Source organism: Perca flavescens, chromosome 12, assembly GCF_004354835.1.
Source record: "Perca flavescens isolate YP-PL-M2 chromosome 12, PFLA_1.0, whole genome shotgun sequence".
In the NCBI taxonomy this organism is placed as follows: Eukaryota; Metazoa; Chordata; class Actinopteri; order Perciformes; family Percidae; genus Perca; species Perca flavescens.
Window position 1 is genome coordinate 22,246,010 of NC_041342.1, and position 17,383 is coordinate 22,263,392.

At 39.3% G+C, this 17,383-nt stretch overlaps 1 protein-coding gene across 2 annotated transcripts; it reads right to left on the reverse strand.

The window, feature by feature from the left end:
* Positions 1 to 2,407: 2,407 nt before the first annotated feature.
* Positions 2,408 to 16,394, reverse strand: b3gnt5b (UDP-GlcNAc:betaGal beta-1,3-N-acetylglucosaminyltransferase 5b). Of its 2 annotated transcripts, none has more exons than XM_028594269.1 (3): positions 16,339 to 16,394; positions 10,061 to 10,433; positions 2,408 to 4,943 (listed from the first exon to the last, which is right to left on the reverse strand). In XM_028594269.1, exon 3 carries the CDS (start codon positions 4,636 to 4,638, stop codon positions 3,475 to 3,477), a length of 1,164 nt encoding a protein of 387 aa, XP_028450070.1. In that variant the 5' UTR covers positions 4,639 to 4,943; positions 10,061 to 10,433; positions 16,339 to 16,394; the 3' UTR covers positions 2,408 to 3,474. The 2 variants fall into 2 exon arrangements, with proteins under 2 accessions (XP_028450070.1, XP_028450069.1); XM_028594268.1 differs by lacking the exon at positions 16,339 to 16,394 and adding an exon at positions 15,503 to 15,542.
* Positions 16,395 to 17,383: the final 989 nt, after the last annotated feature.

Sequence of the window (17,383 nt, forward strand, 5' to 3'; positions counted from 1 at the left end):
TATTTGCTTTTTATAACTAAGAAAAGAATGTTTATATAAAGTAAACCTCATATATTAATGTTAAAGGTATGTAAATATATTGGAGGGTTGCTTGTAAATACTCTCAAATATTGTTTATATAAAGTACTGACTATTATTACAATGTTTCTGGAAGGTAATATCCCATTATCTTCTCTTTTTTGTACAGTAAAAAAACAGTATTAAACAGGAATTTACCGTAGATTGGATAATCATAAAATAAACGCCTAAAGGAAGGTATTTGAAAGTTATTTTACACCATTTCTGTGTGTTTTACATCCAGAAATCTGTACTTTAACAGGGAGTTCTTGTGGATGGATTGGATAATCTTGTGAATTTGCCAAAGAAAACCGTATGAAAACAGCATTTTCATTTAAATTATGTAATTTTAAGGTATTTCTGCAATATTTCTTAGTTTTGATAAAGATTTATACATTTGTTTAACATTCTAGTTTTATAACAAGAACTTGTTTTAATTCTACAATATTTAGACTGTAAAAATACAGAAAATATTTACAGGAAATTTCTGTATTTAAAAAAAGAATTTTCCTGTAAAATAATGTCAGGTTTTTTACTGTAATTTGATGGTAGGTGTTTGGCAACTTTGCTGCCAGACTTTTTACCGTTTTTTTATTAATTTCTTTTTTTTACAGTGTAGAGTCCCATTTCCTGCTGGAAACACAGGTTACTAAAAGAAAAGTTACTGAAAATGTTGGTAACTATTTATACCTTGTTTGGAAAAATATCCAGATTAAAGAAATTGTTGACATTTTTGAGAATACACATTTATTTAGTAAAATATCTGGTTCACACTGCACAATTTGTGATGTTGTTGTTGTTGTTTTAACCAAAGTAATGAAATTGTTGTCGTGATGTGCTGGTGCCCTTGAAGTTGAACTTGAATGAAACCGTTGAAAGAGTTGCACAATCAAACCGCTTCAGTCTTTCCTAATTGAGTATTTCTTGTTTTCATGTTTCCTGGCCAACAAACTGACATGATAATGTATAATAATTATAAGAATAATTAAAAGAAACACCGACTTTCAGTTAGGAGAATTTATTTCATTAAAAAACCTTTTTCACAAATTTGATTACAAAAGAAATCTCATAACAAGAAAATATTCAATTTAGAGCCCACACTTTGCTAATTTTTTTCATTTTCAGCAAAGGAACTTCTTGTAAAGTCTTCTTCGTTACACATCTATTCTACTTCACTGTGGAGGAATTTTACACTTCATCACATGGAGACATTTTTAGATGTGACACATCACTGACTTATTGTATATTTTTATCACAGGAACACCCAGAAGTGTCACTTGCGCATTTTACTATAGAGACAGAATGCAACGCATCATACTCTAAAAGCCAAGCCCACCAGAGGGAAAAACAATCGGCACCACAATATGCAACCAAGGGCTGAAACGTTAACAAAGTGCCTGTAGCTAGCAAAAAACATTATATTTAAGCATGTCAAATGATTATTTAAGCAACCTATATCTACCAGAGAGGACAAGTTATGTTAGTAAGCTAATGTTAGCTATGTGTTAGCAAGCTAAGGCACCTGCAAATGTAATAGAGAGGTGAAATCCCAGGTGGACCACCATGGGACCCAATTTTGGAACAAACTATGTTCATGATTTTGTTTAGAAAGGGTAGTGAATGGCGAAAGACAATTAATTATTTGATCCTGCTTGAATTAAACCATGAATTACACATATGACGTTCATCAATTTAAAAGATAATTTTGCAAGTCAAGAAAGTTTAAATTTATCGCAAAACTGATGAAGTAAAAGACTGTGAAAATACGTAATTAGACTTCACAGTCGCATATGTGACGTCTCGCTGAAGCTACGATGCCTGTGTGTTTCATACCGGGATGTAACGTTACTCAAACGAGCAACGGATCTTGCTCGTCTCTCACTTCCTGGCTAATAAAAAGACAAGATAACTGAAGCGTTTAAAGATTTTATTTGTCCATTGTTTATTTCTAAAGAAACACGACAATGTATAAAAGGCTCCATTACCTTGTATCTCACGTTATGGCTCCGTAGCAGACATTTTTGTAAAAATAGGCTAACAATTGTGTCATTACCACGCGACTTACTGTCGCATAGTAGAGGAATTACCGTATAGTACAGGAGAAGCTCGCAGGCAGTTTCAACTTACATTAGCTGTTTAAGTTTAATTACTAATGTTAACTAGCATTTTAGTTAGCTATAATTAGCCTGTGCCCATGTTATCTCCTTACATATACCTACGCTCTCCGTCTCTGTAAGATTGGGAATGATTGAGATTTCTCTTGGCACAGCTACCAGAAGACTTACAACTTTCAGACTGGTTGCTCACGTCACATTTACGTCTTCAAGCTCAGTTGGAGGCTGCGCAGTAACGCTCAGCCCTCACCTGAAAAGTGCTTCTAATATCCTTCACTGGTCTCCGTCCAGAGCAACGGGATCTGTTAGTCCATTTCTTCCATTAACTGTCTATGGGTGTGTTGTGTGAACATAGCTAAGCTAGCTAGTTTGCGAGCAAGCTGAGCAGCAAGCAAGGTAACGTACATCATATGTGTAATTCATGGCTCAAACGGGATAAAAAAAAAAAATGTCTCTCCTCGTGCATGGCTTTCTGATTTATCCACATTCGACTATAACACAAGTTGCATACTGTCAAAATGCTTTATTCTAATTTACAGAAATATAGTTAGCCAAAACTGACAACTGATATGTTTTCTGATCTCTTTTCTTGTTGAAACCTTTTTTTTTTTTTTGGGGTTTGGCAGCTCATACAAATTTAGTTCTTGGTTCTTTACCCTGTTGTTAGTGCAACCAATCACGCAGCAGGTTTTAGGCATTTTTCTGCTGTGTGTTAGCAGATGGAATTGACAGTTGACCTTTACATTGTTTTCCCCCTCTGGCGTGGGTGGGACTTAAATGCACTCTGTCTCTATTAAGGTAATGAAACACGTAAACGCCAGTGGGAGAGGTGAACCTTGTGTTAAGAAAATGTTCTGTTGTTTTTCAATGTTTTGGCAACCCTTTTGTGTGTCACAGTAGAGGGAATAAAGTCCAAGGCAAAGAAGAAGTACTCTCTTGATAAAATGTCTAAGATGGAAAATAAATCAGTTAATTAAAATCCCATTAGTGAGCCCGGTGAGTTTGTGCAGGGACAACATGTAAACAGCATATTTTTAAGGACTTATTTTGGAACACATTCTGCGGTCAATGCAAAGCCACTGTTATTAACTTATTAAACCACCAAGACTAGCTGTCATTGACGACAAACATGAATCCTCTGGTCTCTTTGCCTCTGGAAACAGAACATACACTCCAGTGCTTTGACACGGGTGTCAAGACTGAAAGGACTGAGGTAATATTCGCAGCGATGATCTTCCTTTCACTATGACCATGACACACTCCCTCGCTCTCTCTGTCACACGCACACAAATCTCACTTTCCCCTACAAAAAGGCTGCTTTGCAAGGGTAGGTGTTGAAATAGTATGGTTTACAAAGGAGAGACATTTTCACAGCTGTGCAGTACAGCCTCCCTAAGAGTCCAGAAGTCTTCTGCTTCACCTGCGGGTGGGTCGCTGCCTTCCACAGGTCATAGATATCCTCCACGTGACCGTGTGAGGTCATCATCTGGTCGTAGATACACTGGTGGTAGGGTGCTTTGCCCTCACCTGAGAAATAGACGTGCTCCTGGGGTGACACACCGGCGGCATTGGCACAGATGCCCATGAACACATCGTCTATGTAAAGAGAGGCGTTCAGGGTCAGCGTGGCTTGGTATATTTTGTCAGCCACGTCCCTGGAAACGACATACCCGGCCCCAGCTGTGTAGTCAGGGTACGACAACCACTGGTACATCTCATAGGGCACATAGTACTTGCTGTCTTTGCTGCGGATTGGCGGCGCCCCTTTGTGCACTCGACCAACCCAAAAGTCTGCGACGCCTCTGCTGCTCATGTCCTGCAGGTAGCTCACCAGGTTGGGCATGTGGACGAAGATGTCGTCGTCAGCGGTCATGAGGAAGCGGGCATGTGCGCAGCGGCTGTGCATCCAGTGGAATTGCAGGATCAGCTTCAGGGTCAGGTTGTGGAAGGAGTCTAAAAAGTCTTGTTGGATCAAATCACCGTGGAGACGGTCCTCGTGGATGAGCTGCTGCTGAAAACCAACACCGCTCTTCTTGCTCCATGAGGGCTCCTCCTTCTTGGTCCGAGGCACTCCTAAGGCGAACACCACCTTGACTGTCACTCCCAGGGTGTTTTGGATGTAGGTCTCATTCCCCCAGGTGGATCGGATGGCCTTTCGCCTCTTAATGTTCTCTGGGGATGTTTTGACAAAGAGGAGGAGGAGGACGTCTTTGCCGACGCACTTATCCGGGTGGTCCAGCAGGTAGCTGAAGTTGCTGAAGCTTCTGGCCTGCTCATGTGAGATAGTAAGGCTCCTGTTAATGTAGGTGAAGCTGTTGACCAGGTAGCGGTAGGAGTAGGACTTCACGTGGCTGATGACGCTGTTGTCCAGCTGCTCCCAGCAAACCATCACCACTGACAGCACCAGGCAGGTGGTCATCAGCTGCACACACTGGCATTTTCGTATCCGGCGGAAATTTACAAACATCCTGGAATCTTGTCACCCGGAGACGGTGGCCCCTGTCTGGGTGGGGATGGCGGCGAAGCAGCTGGTTGTGCAAGTGTGTGCGAAGGAGGAGGCAAGATGGTTGAGGTTGTGGAGGTTGAGAGTGTTGTTCCAGTGCCTCAGAGCAGCACTTGGTGGGTCTTCCATCCTAGGCTTTCCACATTTAGCAGGAGGCAAAGGCAGCGGTGGGAGTCACTGGGTCTGCTGGGAAAAGTCCTCCATCGCAGCAGAATCACTCACACAGTCACCCAACAGCTGAAGATTCATCTTTCACCCGTGAAGTCGTCCTAAAGTACCGAGAAGAGAGAGCACACTTACTATAGTGACAGAGTTTGAAGAGGATTTGATTTCGTAATGTCTGCTAGGCCATTATCTTCTTTATTTAGAAGCTTTTTGATTGTTCTAAGATGTTGGGTATATAGCATATAAGCATATATATGCTATATAAAAAAGAAAAGTCCTCTCACTTTCAACTGCTTTTATTTTCAGCCAACTTGCTATCAATAAACTGAACAATGTTTCACAGACATGTGACTAACAGAAATGGAAAAATGTGTCCCTGAACAAAGGAAGGTCAAAATCAAAAGTCACAGTCATTATCTGGTGTGGCCACCAGCTGCATTAAGTACTGCAGTACACCTCCTCCTCATGGACTGCACCAGGTTTGCCAGTTCTTGCTGTGAGATGTTACCCCACTCTTCCACCAAGGCACCTGCAAGTTCCTGGACATTTCTGGGGGACATGGTTCTCGCCCTTACCCTCCGATCCAACAGGTCCCAGACGTGCTCAATGGGATTGGGAACCAGGCTCTTCGCTGGCCATGGATGAACACTAACTTTCCTGTCTTGCAGGAAATCGCGCACAGAACAAGCGGTATGGCTCGTGGCATTATCATGCTGAAGGGTCATGTCAGGATGAGCCTGCAGGAAGGGTACCACATGAGGGAGGAGGAGGTCTTCCCTGTAACTTTTGATTTTGACCATCCTTGGTCCCCAGGGACACATTTTTCCATTTCTGTTAGCCACATGTCTGTGAAACATTGTTCAGTTTATTTCTTAGTAGTTGAATTTTTTTATGTTCATACAAAGTTTTACGCATGTTAGGTTGGCTGAAAATAAAAGCAGTTGAAAGTGAGAGAACATTTATTTTTTTGCTGAGTTTATATATATTTTTTAGGGCTTTTCCACCTTTAATTTTGACAGGACAGCTAGGTGAGAGAGAGGGGGAAGACATGCAGGAAATTGTCACAGGTCAGATTCAAACCCTGGACCTCTGCGTCAAGGTATAAACCTCTCAGTATAAGTGCACCTGCTCTACCCACTGAGCCAACCCGGCCACAGGTATATATATTTTTATGAAGGGCTGTCTCATGTGTAGCACCATTTGTAATGGCCATAATAAATGATCATTCTGCCATCAATTTAAGCTATTAATCCCCCCAGGATGTCAATGGAAATAAATACTATAAACATTTTGATTCAATAAAATAAGTTTCTTTCAGAAAAAAAGTACTCTCATTTATCAGTCAGACAGAGAGAAAGAGTGCATGCTCAGAACAATGACACGGTTTCTAGCAACTGAAACTATGTTAAATGGCGACCTTGTTGTGGTTGGAACTGAATTTGGCAACATCCGCTTGTTTTCAGTGTTCCTGTGCAAGAGTAGTAACGTTAGCTGAAAATTCAAAAGTTAGGGGGGTGGGTGGTGTGAAAGCGAAGGGTCGACTGAATACAAAAGCCAACACAGCAAATGTGGCAATGCAAGCCAGTCCATAATGGAGGGGTTTAAGGTGCAGACCCACTGAAATCGCTGAGAGTCATGGAAAGCTTTCGGACACAATGGACAGTGTCAGACAAGCTCGGCAGCACAATGTGGGATGAGAATAACCTGCTTCCGGGCGGGCCTGGGCTAAAAGCGAGTGGGGATCATGATGGGCCCGGGGCCTGGGACTCCCACCGCACCCCGAGAGCTTTTTAAACATCATTGGATGGCCTGTGCCTAATGGGGTCACTGGCTTAGAATGGCTCTCTTTTCTCTCTGCCTGATAATGAGAAACTCTGCCTCAACTCTGGTTTTACCTCAGCTTCCTGTTTCTACACAGAAAACACATACTGTAACACATTATATATATAGTACACTTATGCAGGCTGGGCCACATAGATTACTTTACAGTCTACCTGTTACAAGGCATATTTTAGTTAAATAATAAATGCTTACTCTTCTCGTTACTGATTTACCAAAAGGTGATAACTTTATACTGGCTAATCAGGAGATAAGTATCCATACCTGCTGGACTGTGGCCTACACGTGTAACATACTGAATGTACATGAGAGCTAAAGACAAAAAGCAGTGGGCTGATGATATATGGGCTAAGCCAAAATTGCGTATTTTTGTAATGATAAAACCTGAATATGGCACTGAGAATTATGTTGTATATAATTTGTCAAAAAGGTAAAGATCCTTATGTGCTCAAGTGAGATCTGGTGTTTTGCCTTTGACTATTGAAACAGGACGATATGTTAATGTGGAAGAGGAAAAACGTATCTGTCCTATGTGCTGTTTGAATGATGTAGAAAATGAGTTCCATTTTGTTTTCTATTGTCCTTTTTATCGTGAGCAGCGTGATTTTTTGTTTTGTAGGATAAAAGCAGAGATTGATTTGGTAAATATGGATGATGCTCAAAGATTGAGATGGCTGTTCACATATGAAACATATAAATTGGCTAACTATTTAGATAAAGCCTGGGAGATGAAGAAAAAAGCTCTTTATCGAGTGTAGATGAGAACTAGTTGTTTGTGTGGGGTATGTGTGTATGTGTATATACATGTATGTATGTATGTGTATGTCTACATATTTGTATTCATGTATTTGTTCGAAGGATTTGTATATGCAACGGGAAGATGTTTGTTGAATAAGTGAATTTGTGGTGTCTTGTAATCCCATGTGGGATGGGCCAAGATGTTTGGCATGACACAGAAATAAAATATAACTAACTAACTAACTAACTAATAGACTGCTAGAATGTTTTTTTTTTGCACTTTCCTTTGCTCAGAGATGGGCTGTATTTCTATTAAATGTATTTAAAATATGTATTTAATTATATTTGAGTATTTTGTCATTTGTATTTTGCTGAACAAAAAAAAGTAAGTAATTTAATCTAATACTTTAAGAAATTGTGTTTTTCCCAAGGTTTAAACTGTAGGAAAAAAAAACTACCTCATGTGTCGCGGGACAGGCCGTGTCAGGTCTAGCAACTCACTCATTGTGAACTATCGTATTTCATTTGTTCTCCTGGGCTGCATATTTTGGCACACAAAGGAGAATAATTCCTTTTTTGAAGTTATTGGTGTCATGGGGAGGAAGTGCTTCTCTCTTTCTCTTCTGCTATTTTGTACTGTGCTATAGTCTGCTGTAACGGTGTTGTTATGGATCTTTTGCAATCGTTGAATTGGTTGCTTGTAAAGTTGGAGATCTTAGAAAATGTACTTACTCCACTGCACTTACATGTATCGCTCCTGAAGAAGCCATCTGCTAAATGCTCAGTCTTATTGTCATTTGAAAGAACTAATGCATCCCCATGGCTTAACTGTTCAGTTAGTTACATCTTATGAGTTTCTCCTAATGTCAGCAATGGGTTTTTTATGAATTTTAGTTGCATTTCAACTGGCTGTTCACTGTCAGTCAGTGGTCGCTTTGACTGACAGAAACCAGCCAGCATGCACACAGATTTGCAGCCTCCCCAAGATATCCTGATTAGCCACTTCAAATATGATGTGGGGAATTAGCAGAGCTCATCTTTTCAAAGTAGGTGGGGAGGGGGGGGGAGGGGCACTAAATGCCTGAAATGTGATTTCAGGTTGTATAGAATGTATTTAAATAATTTGTATTTTCAAATTACAAATGACTCGTTAAACTTTCTTTCCCATACCTGTATTTTGTATTTTATTTTAATACATAATCAAATTAGTGATACATTATTTTGATATGTTGTGATGTTTTTGTGCGCTCTAGAGTTCTCTAACTATGCGGATAGTTTAGGGTTTTTGTGCGCAGGTTTTGTGATTTCTGCTTTTACCCCATGCACAATGCTAAAAGCATTTAAAAAGCATTCAATAGCAACTAGGGGTGCACCGATCCGATAATAAGATCAGTCCCGATATTGACAAAATAACTGTTACGGTAAAAATAACAGTTTTGTTAGTTTTTTTCCCCTCTGTCGCACGTGTGTCGCATGCTGGAAGAGTTGAGTGTACAAATAAATAAGAAAAGTCTGGTGCCTCTAGTCTCTTCCACATGGTGGAAGGAAGGTACAAGCTGGAAGGTAAACAGTGTATTAATAATTCAACAATGGTATCGGATCAGTATTGGGTATCGACAGATACACTAAGCCCAGGATTCGGTATTGGGACTGAAAAAGTCTGATCGGTGCATCCATAATAGCAACACCTTTTTCTAGAAACAATGTCCCTGTTACTCCAGATAATCCAAATAGTAATAATCCAAATAATTTTCTCAGTCTATTTCTCCAGTGGGAAGTAGTTAAAAAACAGTCCAAGGCTAGTAACAGAGACGTTTTTTCTGGAAAAACAAGTTCTTGAATTTTTGAACGCTTTAAGCACAGCAAGTTCTTTTATATGACAGGTGCAAAGTGTCTTCAGACAAAAATGTTATTGTGCGTAATAAGCCTGGCCTTTTTCCAGCATAGGATGTTATGTGCTAGTCTGTACTACTTTGAAATTTTCTGTATTTTTAATATTTCTTTACAGTTTTCGTAAGATAAGTATTATTTATTATTGTCTGTGTCTGGTAATGGCTTCGGTGCAGATTATTGACTGAAGGTGTTGCCAACATCATGTCCTGTTATGAGTTTGTTCTGCTGTCACTCACTCTATCCAAGTGCTGTACTATGTACAACACAAATACAAGTATTGATCCCCACCCATCCGTCTCAACTTTTTACATAATCGCCGTTTCTTTGTTTAATCGCAATTAATGACCCCATACACGTTCCTAGCAACAAACGTGATACAGGGGGATACAGTTACAAAAATGACAATTAAGGTGTGGTTTACATCATAAGCTGTGAACCCGTCTGGGTCACATGACATGTTATGAAAAGACATATCCTGGGATTCGTTTAAAACTTTAATTTATTTAAAAAAGTAATAAATAAATAAATATTTTTTACATTTGACCGAAAGAAACAATTTTCTTGTTAACCGCAATTTTGTCTGAGACAATTCATTTTACAGCAACATTTGGAATTGTTACAGCTCTACAAGCGTCGTGAAAGTGAACTACCCCTCTAGCATATTTCCAAAGTCACCATTTATATAAATAGATTTGAAACACACAGAGGAAGAGAGGAACATATACACTTATCACTTGACTTGATCACTCACCGGGAAAAAAGGAAACTATGTGTGTGAATCCAAGCAACAGTCTCCTTTCTTGAGTCTTTTTCCCTGCTGCACAGATCCTCCTCTCTGCTTTAAGTTCACTTTTCCTTAAAATGACAGGAGGTGAAAAGCTTGTCAGAAGCAGCCACCAATCCTTTTTTCTGATCCTCCCTTTGCCCTCTCTGTAGACTGTAAATTACTTATGTGCTGGTTTCCGTGGTTCTTCTCAATCCCCTCCCACCTTCCTTTTCCTCTCAGTGTGGGGGTGGTCTGCAGTCTTTGTGGATGGGTATTGCTTGTAGAGAGCGGTTCAGAAAATGATGAAAGGAAGGCCTGCCCTCTATGTCTCATCTTTATGCTCTGCATGGGCGACACCCTAAAAAGGCGGGATGACAGATTTACTTTAAAATGATCCACAAAAAAAGTGTCTTCCTGCTCTTTGCAACAGCTCTTTTAAATCGCTATATTAAACAAAAAGCCTTTATGTGAAGGGTTTTGGGTTTAAGGAAGCAAAGTCATTCAATGAATCATCGGTTTTGGGGAAATGGAGGGACATGTTCCGTATCTATTATTGCTGGTTACAAGGCCGGATTTACCACCGGTCCGGGGGCCTCCGACCTCTAGGGGGCCTCCAAGACCCCACTAACTGTGTGGCCTCATACTTTTTTTTCTATTTAAAATTAAATTAAAATAAAATTAATTAATTAGTGTGTGTTTGTGTGTATGTGTGTTAACAATAATTTAGTTGCACACAAAAAAGTATTAAAATCAGTTTTTAGGCTGTGTCGGCTGTGTCTGATGACTACGAGTCAGGTTACCGCGGAAACGGTTGATAGCGGCAAGACAGGCGGTGGAGGAGAGAGAGAGAGAGAGAGTAGAGGACATCGAGAAAACAAAACAAACAACATGGATAAAAAACGGTGGAGCAGCGTAGCCACAAAACGGAAAGCTAAAAGGGAGAAGGATAGCAGAGAGGATTTAATTAAGAGTAATATTCCAACCATCTCCACTTTTTTCCCCACGGTCTCCGACTCCGCAGGCGGCAGAGACCCGGCGGTATGTAGCTACGTTACCAGTTTGACAGCCTCAAAATGTAGGTCTATCTACAACTTTTCCCACTTATTAAACACCCTAATTATTATAGATACCCCGGTCGGCGCCGAAGCCATTCCGAATCTGCGTCCACCGACCCACCTAAATAAATATTGTTTATTGTTTTCTGATTTAGCTAGAGCCCAGCACCTCTGCTCTCTCCCCATATGATAGGTTGCTTTTTAAATCATGTAACGTTGTTGTATTAATATACTGTTCATTTTTATGACCAGAAACGCGGTCTAAGCTTATCAATGCATTTCAATGCATCATATGTGGGAGTCATTCTCTAGTTGAGGGTACTTTCACGTCATATTTCACATGCATATTTTAAAAGGAGCCTATATCTTTTGTCTTTTTCCGTCAGTTCACTGCAGAGAATCGGTGAAGTATAGCTTTGTTGTTTTTAATAATTTTAGAACCATCCGCTGATTAGCTAAATCACTTAGGCCCACATACGCCTGCTCGTTTGTCCGGATGTGCCTGCTTGCAGTCTAAATATGTCACATAAAATTTGATGAAAGTGATGCTTTTGAAAACATGATATTTCTGACAATAAATTAAAGATTTTTGAAATGGCATGTCTATTTTGTCTCGGCGGAGATGAGATGAGAACAATCAGAACACGGCAACAACCCGCCCGGAACTGCAGACAATTCACCACCGCGGGCCAACTACATAACGCCAAAGTGTCTCCGTCGGTAGGATTAACAGATCAAATGCCTTCTCCTAAAGCTAAAAACCCCGTTGGCGGCGGTGGAAGCCCGGTGCTCGGAAGCTTCACCGGCCGCTACGAGTTCATGTCGCTGACCAAGCCTGAACCGGTCCTCGCTGTCGCATCTCCGCCAGCGGTAGGGCTCCGAGCATCGAGAGCCCCACTCGGTGCCGTGTCTGCGCGTGTGTGCGTGTGTGTGCGTGCGTGTGTGCGTGCGTGCGTGCGTGTGTGTGTGTGTGTGTGTGTAAAGAGTACAGAGAGAGATTGGGAGAAGGAAGTTTGTGTGAGGTGGACCTGCTCACCACAGATCCAAATCTTCTCAGATGTTGCTACTGTCATATGCTGCATGTCTGTCTTCATGTGGCACATTATGTTTGGCACATTGTACGGGTCACTTCTTATATCATAACAAGGTAATACAATGTGTAATCAAGTGATGACTGATTAACAGTAATGTAAATGCTAGTATAGGCTCTTAACCTTGCAGTTTTTGCACATATCATGTAAGACTCAATTTCTCCATTTCTTTCCACAAAACTCTCCTGAAAGTGCCATTTAACGTTTTTTTTGTTTTTTTTTAAGGGGGTAGGTATACCCCCGGACCCTCCTAGGGTCCCAGGTGAAAAAAAATTCTATTAAAAATATACTTTAATAAAGTGTACTAAGTATATTTTCTAAATTTTGTACTATTTTCGTCAAATCCAAGTATAGTTAAGTGTATTCAATTATGTATTAACTTCAACTTAACATCTATTTGACTACACTTCAAGTGTAAATAGTATACTAAAATGGAACAACTTTTTTTAAACTTCAAGTGCACTAAAATACACTAATGAAAATCAAGATTCATGAGCAATTAAGCACACTTACAGCACAATTGCATTGTATTGCCATTCTTATTGAAATACACTTACAAAGGCATTGCAGCGCAACTTACAGTTGCGTTTAAGTATATTTTGTTCATACTGCTATCATACTTATAATTACTATAAACTATGTTAATTTAGTATGCCTCTGTCATATTTCAAGTGATCTACAAATGCACTTCATAACTATATCTAGTGCTTTTAAAGTGTCCCACTATGACAATAATAATGTGTTTGAAGTGAAGTTCAATTACAACCTAAACATCATAAACACGTACTTTCAGTGCAATGTTATTATAGTGTAAGGTAGAAACAAATTGTTTGAAGTATATTTCATCTGTACTTTTATCCCCATTTTGTTATACTTAAGCATGAATGTTGCTATTACACTACAAGTGTATTATATTACAATTCAGTTAAGTGCATTACATCAACAGATTATAAATTTCCTTTCAGAAAAGGATCTTTATTATTGACACAAAAGTAAAACACAAAAGCAGATATTGGCAAAAGCAGGACCCTTGAACAGTAAAGGCAGCATCAAAAGAAAAAAAGAAAGAAAGAATATGAGCGATATCCGCCGTGCTCGGACATACGCCGCTGTGGACGATGTCTTGCAGTTCTAGTGTTAAAAATTCCTTAGAAATAAAAGTTTATTGATCTTTGAAAAAGTGTACCTGCATTATTATGCCATTATCATTATATTAGATGAAAATGGTCTCAGGACGACAAGATTATGGTTTATCACAATAATTTCTGGGACAATTTATCGTCCAGCAAAACTTGTTATTGTGACAGGCCTACTCGCTTTATACTTGACCAATGTTGAAAATCGTTGTTCCCATTAGTATCAACAACAGAGGAACATAGGGTCCAAGTTGAAAAACCCGAAGTTACCCTTTAAATTGTGCACTCTGTTTTCAATATAGTTTTTCAAATGACAATTTTTTTTAATCTTGTGTATAAAAAAAAAAAAAAAAAAAATTCCATCTGGTATAGCAGTACCAAAGATGCCTGTTGGTCTTTAATGAAGGAGTCTGTTTTCTAGAGAGAAAACTTTGGCTTGGTTTGCAAAAGGTTATTTCCATGCAGCTCCATGCAAATCATGTCCAGTTAATTCAAACTAGTCCAAAGAGTACAGCCATACCAACGATGTCTTTAGGGACAACTACGCTGTTTGGTTGACGGCGCAGTCTCTCTGGCCCTTTCACTGGAAGAGCCTGTTTTTTAGAGCAAGTGCTTTGTTGGTAAGTTTCCCTCAATCAAGTTCCATGCAAATCTTTTGGATCAAGTTACCATTATACATTTTTGTATTTTAACATATTTTATGAAAGTACTCTGATATGCCACTAAAAATACACTTATTTTAGAGTGTATTGTATAAAGTGTACAGAAGTCACACTTCTAATGAAGTGAGATCATAGTACACTTTAAAAAAAGTATACTAACAATTAATTTCCAAAATAATATACTTCCCATTAGTACACTGAATTGCCACTCTAAGTATGTCAAATTTAATACACTTAAAAAAAAACTTCTATACAATTTAAAATACATTAACAAAAAAGTACACTTTCAAAAAGTACATTTAAAAAATACTTCTTTTTTTTTTTAATTACTGGTAAATTAGTATACTTACTTTTTGGACTCTGAAGTTGAACTTAATTAAAAAAGTACATATTAAATACTCTTTAAATAAAGCACAACAAGTAGAAGCATACTTGTTTTATACTTCATGTACTTCATTCATATTTCTAATACACTAAAGTATACTACTTTTTTACCTGGGGTGATTTTGATGACATGCTTTTCGAAGAAGAGGTTGCTGTCCAAACTAATTCCTGATGGTGTGGATGTGTGAGGAGGGAGACAGAGTGAATTTACAGATGGTGAAGCAAAAGTTGTGCGATGTATGCAAGAGGAATTTGGGACCGATGATGATCGTGTCTGATTTGTCACAGTTAAGTTTGAGAAAGTTGGTTTGCATCCATGATTGAATTTCACTGAGGCCAATGGTCAAAGTGGAGTGAGTTGCCGTGGTGATGAATTTGGTGGGGATGTAGAGCTGAACAACATCGGTAATGGCGTTACATTGTCAGGTGTCATTACATATCAGGAAATTATGACATAGAATAAAATAGTTGCCATACATTAAGTTGTGCAACTTAAATTTGAGAACTACATTTCACGCTGAGAGTGAGCTGTATAGGCCTATACGTATATATAAGTTATACGCAACCTATTTTCATTCATATATTTGAAACAGCTCTGTTACACTAGGCTAGTAGATGTTGATCATCTGTTTCTCCGTGAAGGGGAGAGACAGTGAGAGAGAGTAAAAGAGGTGCTCAAAAATCAGCTGTTTTTCCAAAGTCAGTTCTTTAGGCTGTATTTTGATAGATATTAATCTGCTTTATTGCAATAAATTCTGTTGATTTTGTTAGATATTTATAGAGTCACAATTAAAGGAGAATTCCGGTCGATTTCAACCCGTAGCTCTGTTGTTTGTAAATCAGGAGTACTGTCAGTAGCGAGAAAAACAAAAACAAACGGTGCCGCCTACACCGAGTTATCCTCCTGCTAGATTTTGCACCCAACAGTCTTAAACAAGGCTTAAACAGGGCAAGTTTTAAACGCGTTTTTAGCCTCTAAATGTGTTCGAAATGCCATTACTAGTGCTTAGCCATGTGCAGTTATTCCTTACGAGGGAACACAGCGAATTTGACGGCAGTAGATGTGACAGAAAGGCATAAAAGTTGTGTTAATCCTTACCTCTGTTTATGTACTGCTTTCCGGTCAAGTCCTCAACAATCGAGTGCCGATCTCATACAATCCAATAATCCAAAATGTATTTTTTCCACAAAAAAACTATTTGCCGAGGTCCTGTCCATAGTAATGAGCATGTATCAACAGGCTGTAACCTGACACCGCAGTGAAGCAGAGCTGCTGACCAAGCTGACAAAAGTTCAGGAGCTCATTTGCATAGGTAACCTAGCAACGGCGGAGCCTGCCTGTCGGCAGAAGCAGGGAGGAGCTCACAGAGCTGACAGACGGAGCTTGGAGTTAGATCAGGACTAATATGAGAAAATGCTTCGAGTTTGTGCCTTTCCAAATTGCGGCAACCAAATGAAGAGATATTTGAGCTTGAGCTTTCACCGTCTACAACCTCCGCAGCCGGGAGATTTTACCGTTATGGCTGGTTGCACTTCAGCTCCCTTGATAACATTAGCTACATGAGAGAGATTACCGTGTTTGTAGCGAACATTGAGCTTTTGGTTATTTCACTAAAGAAGTGAGGCATTTATTTATAATAAATAATAATACATTTCATTTATAGAGGGCTTTTCATCATACTCAAAGACACTTTACAGTAAAAACCAGCACATATATCACATTAAAAACAGATAAGCAATAAAACCAACACTTACAACAAGCATATTTAGAAGCAATTAAAAACAATAAAAACAGTAACTATCAGGTGAGAAATGTAAGATTATTGTATGTGGAAAGCTAATCTGAAGAGGTGTGTTTTGATTAGTGATTTGAATGTGTATTTACAACTAAAAACAAATGTACCTAAGCTAGACACGAAAGCCTGTTGTACTCACTCATTAGACAGCTGGCCATCAGGTCTGTCCGGTTAGATCATCCTTATAGATCAGATGGGGAAACCTCTTTATGGGCGAAACAATGTCCGTTGACCCGTCCAGACCAGGCTGTATCCTTACAGCACAGGCTTTCTTCCTCGGTGGTCATTGCGATACAGTATCCACACGAGCACCACCATGTACCCGCATCAAGTGCAACCAGCCATAACAGTAAAATCTTTCTCTCACCAGCCTGGTTAGTGTTTTATTTTCCAGCCTAGACTAAAGGAAAGGGGTACATTAAAAGAGAAATGTACTGGTACAAAACAAGTGAGTCATCGAGCAGAGCCATACCATAGGGTGGAAACAGGGCAAACGTTTTCAGTTATCCAGTAAAATACCTCAAAAGATACTAGAGGAATTGGCCCAATATTTGGACATTCATGGTTCCCAGATGATGTATTCTGATGGTTTTTAAAAAAATATATTTTTTATAGATTCACAGTTGTAGTAAACAATACATCCGCAGAGTCAAATTTACATTTTTCTATCCCACCCATTCCAGAGACCCTTACATCTTAATAACAACAGGTTAATGGTTTTCGGTTTTAGATGACAGTCTGTACTTGTGGAAAACCAATAAATAAATAAAATAAATAATAATAACAATAGTAATAAAAAATAAATAAGAAGATGTAACATAGGTTGTCTGCTGCCTGTGGAGGTCATATCTAAGGGGGGGTCGGTGGACCAGGCAAGGTGTGAGCGTAGAATCAGGGGGACGTTTCAGTAGCGGGAAGTTTATTATTTATTTAAGTAGTGGTTTCCAGTGTGAGTAAAACTTCTCGGGACGACCTCTGAGGCTGAATTAGATTTTTTCCAGTTTTAGTAGGAATAACATCAACACAACAACAGAGGAGAATTTTCCTGTGCGCAATCAAGGACGCAAAAGCTATAACATTTTTCTGCAAAGATGTGCTCACAAGTTCATCAGGAGGCACCCCAAAAATAGCAATCTGTGGCGAAGGACTAACTGATATACCTAGGATGTCAGAAATATATTTCA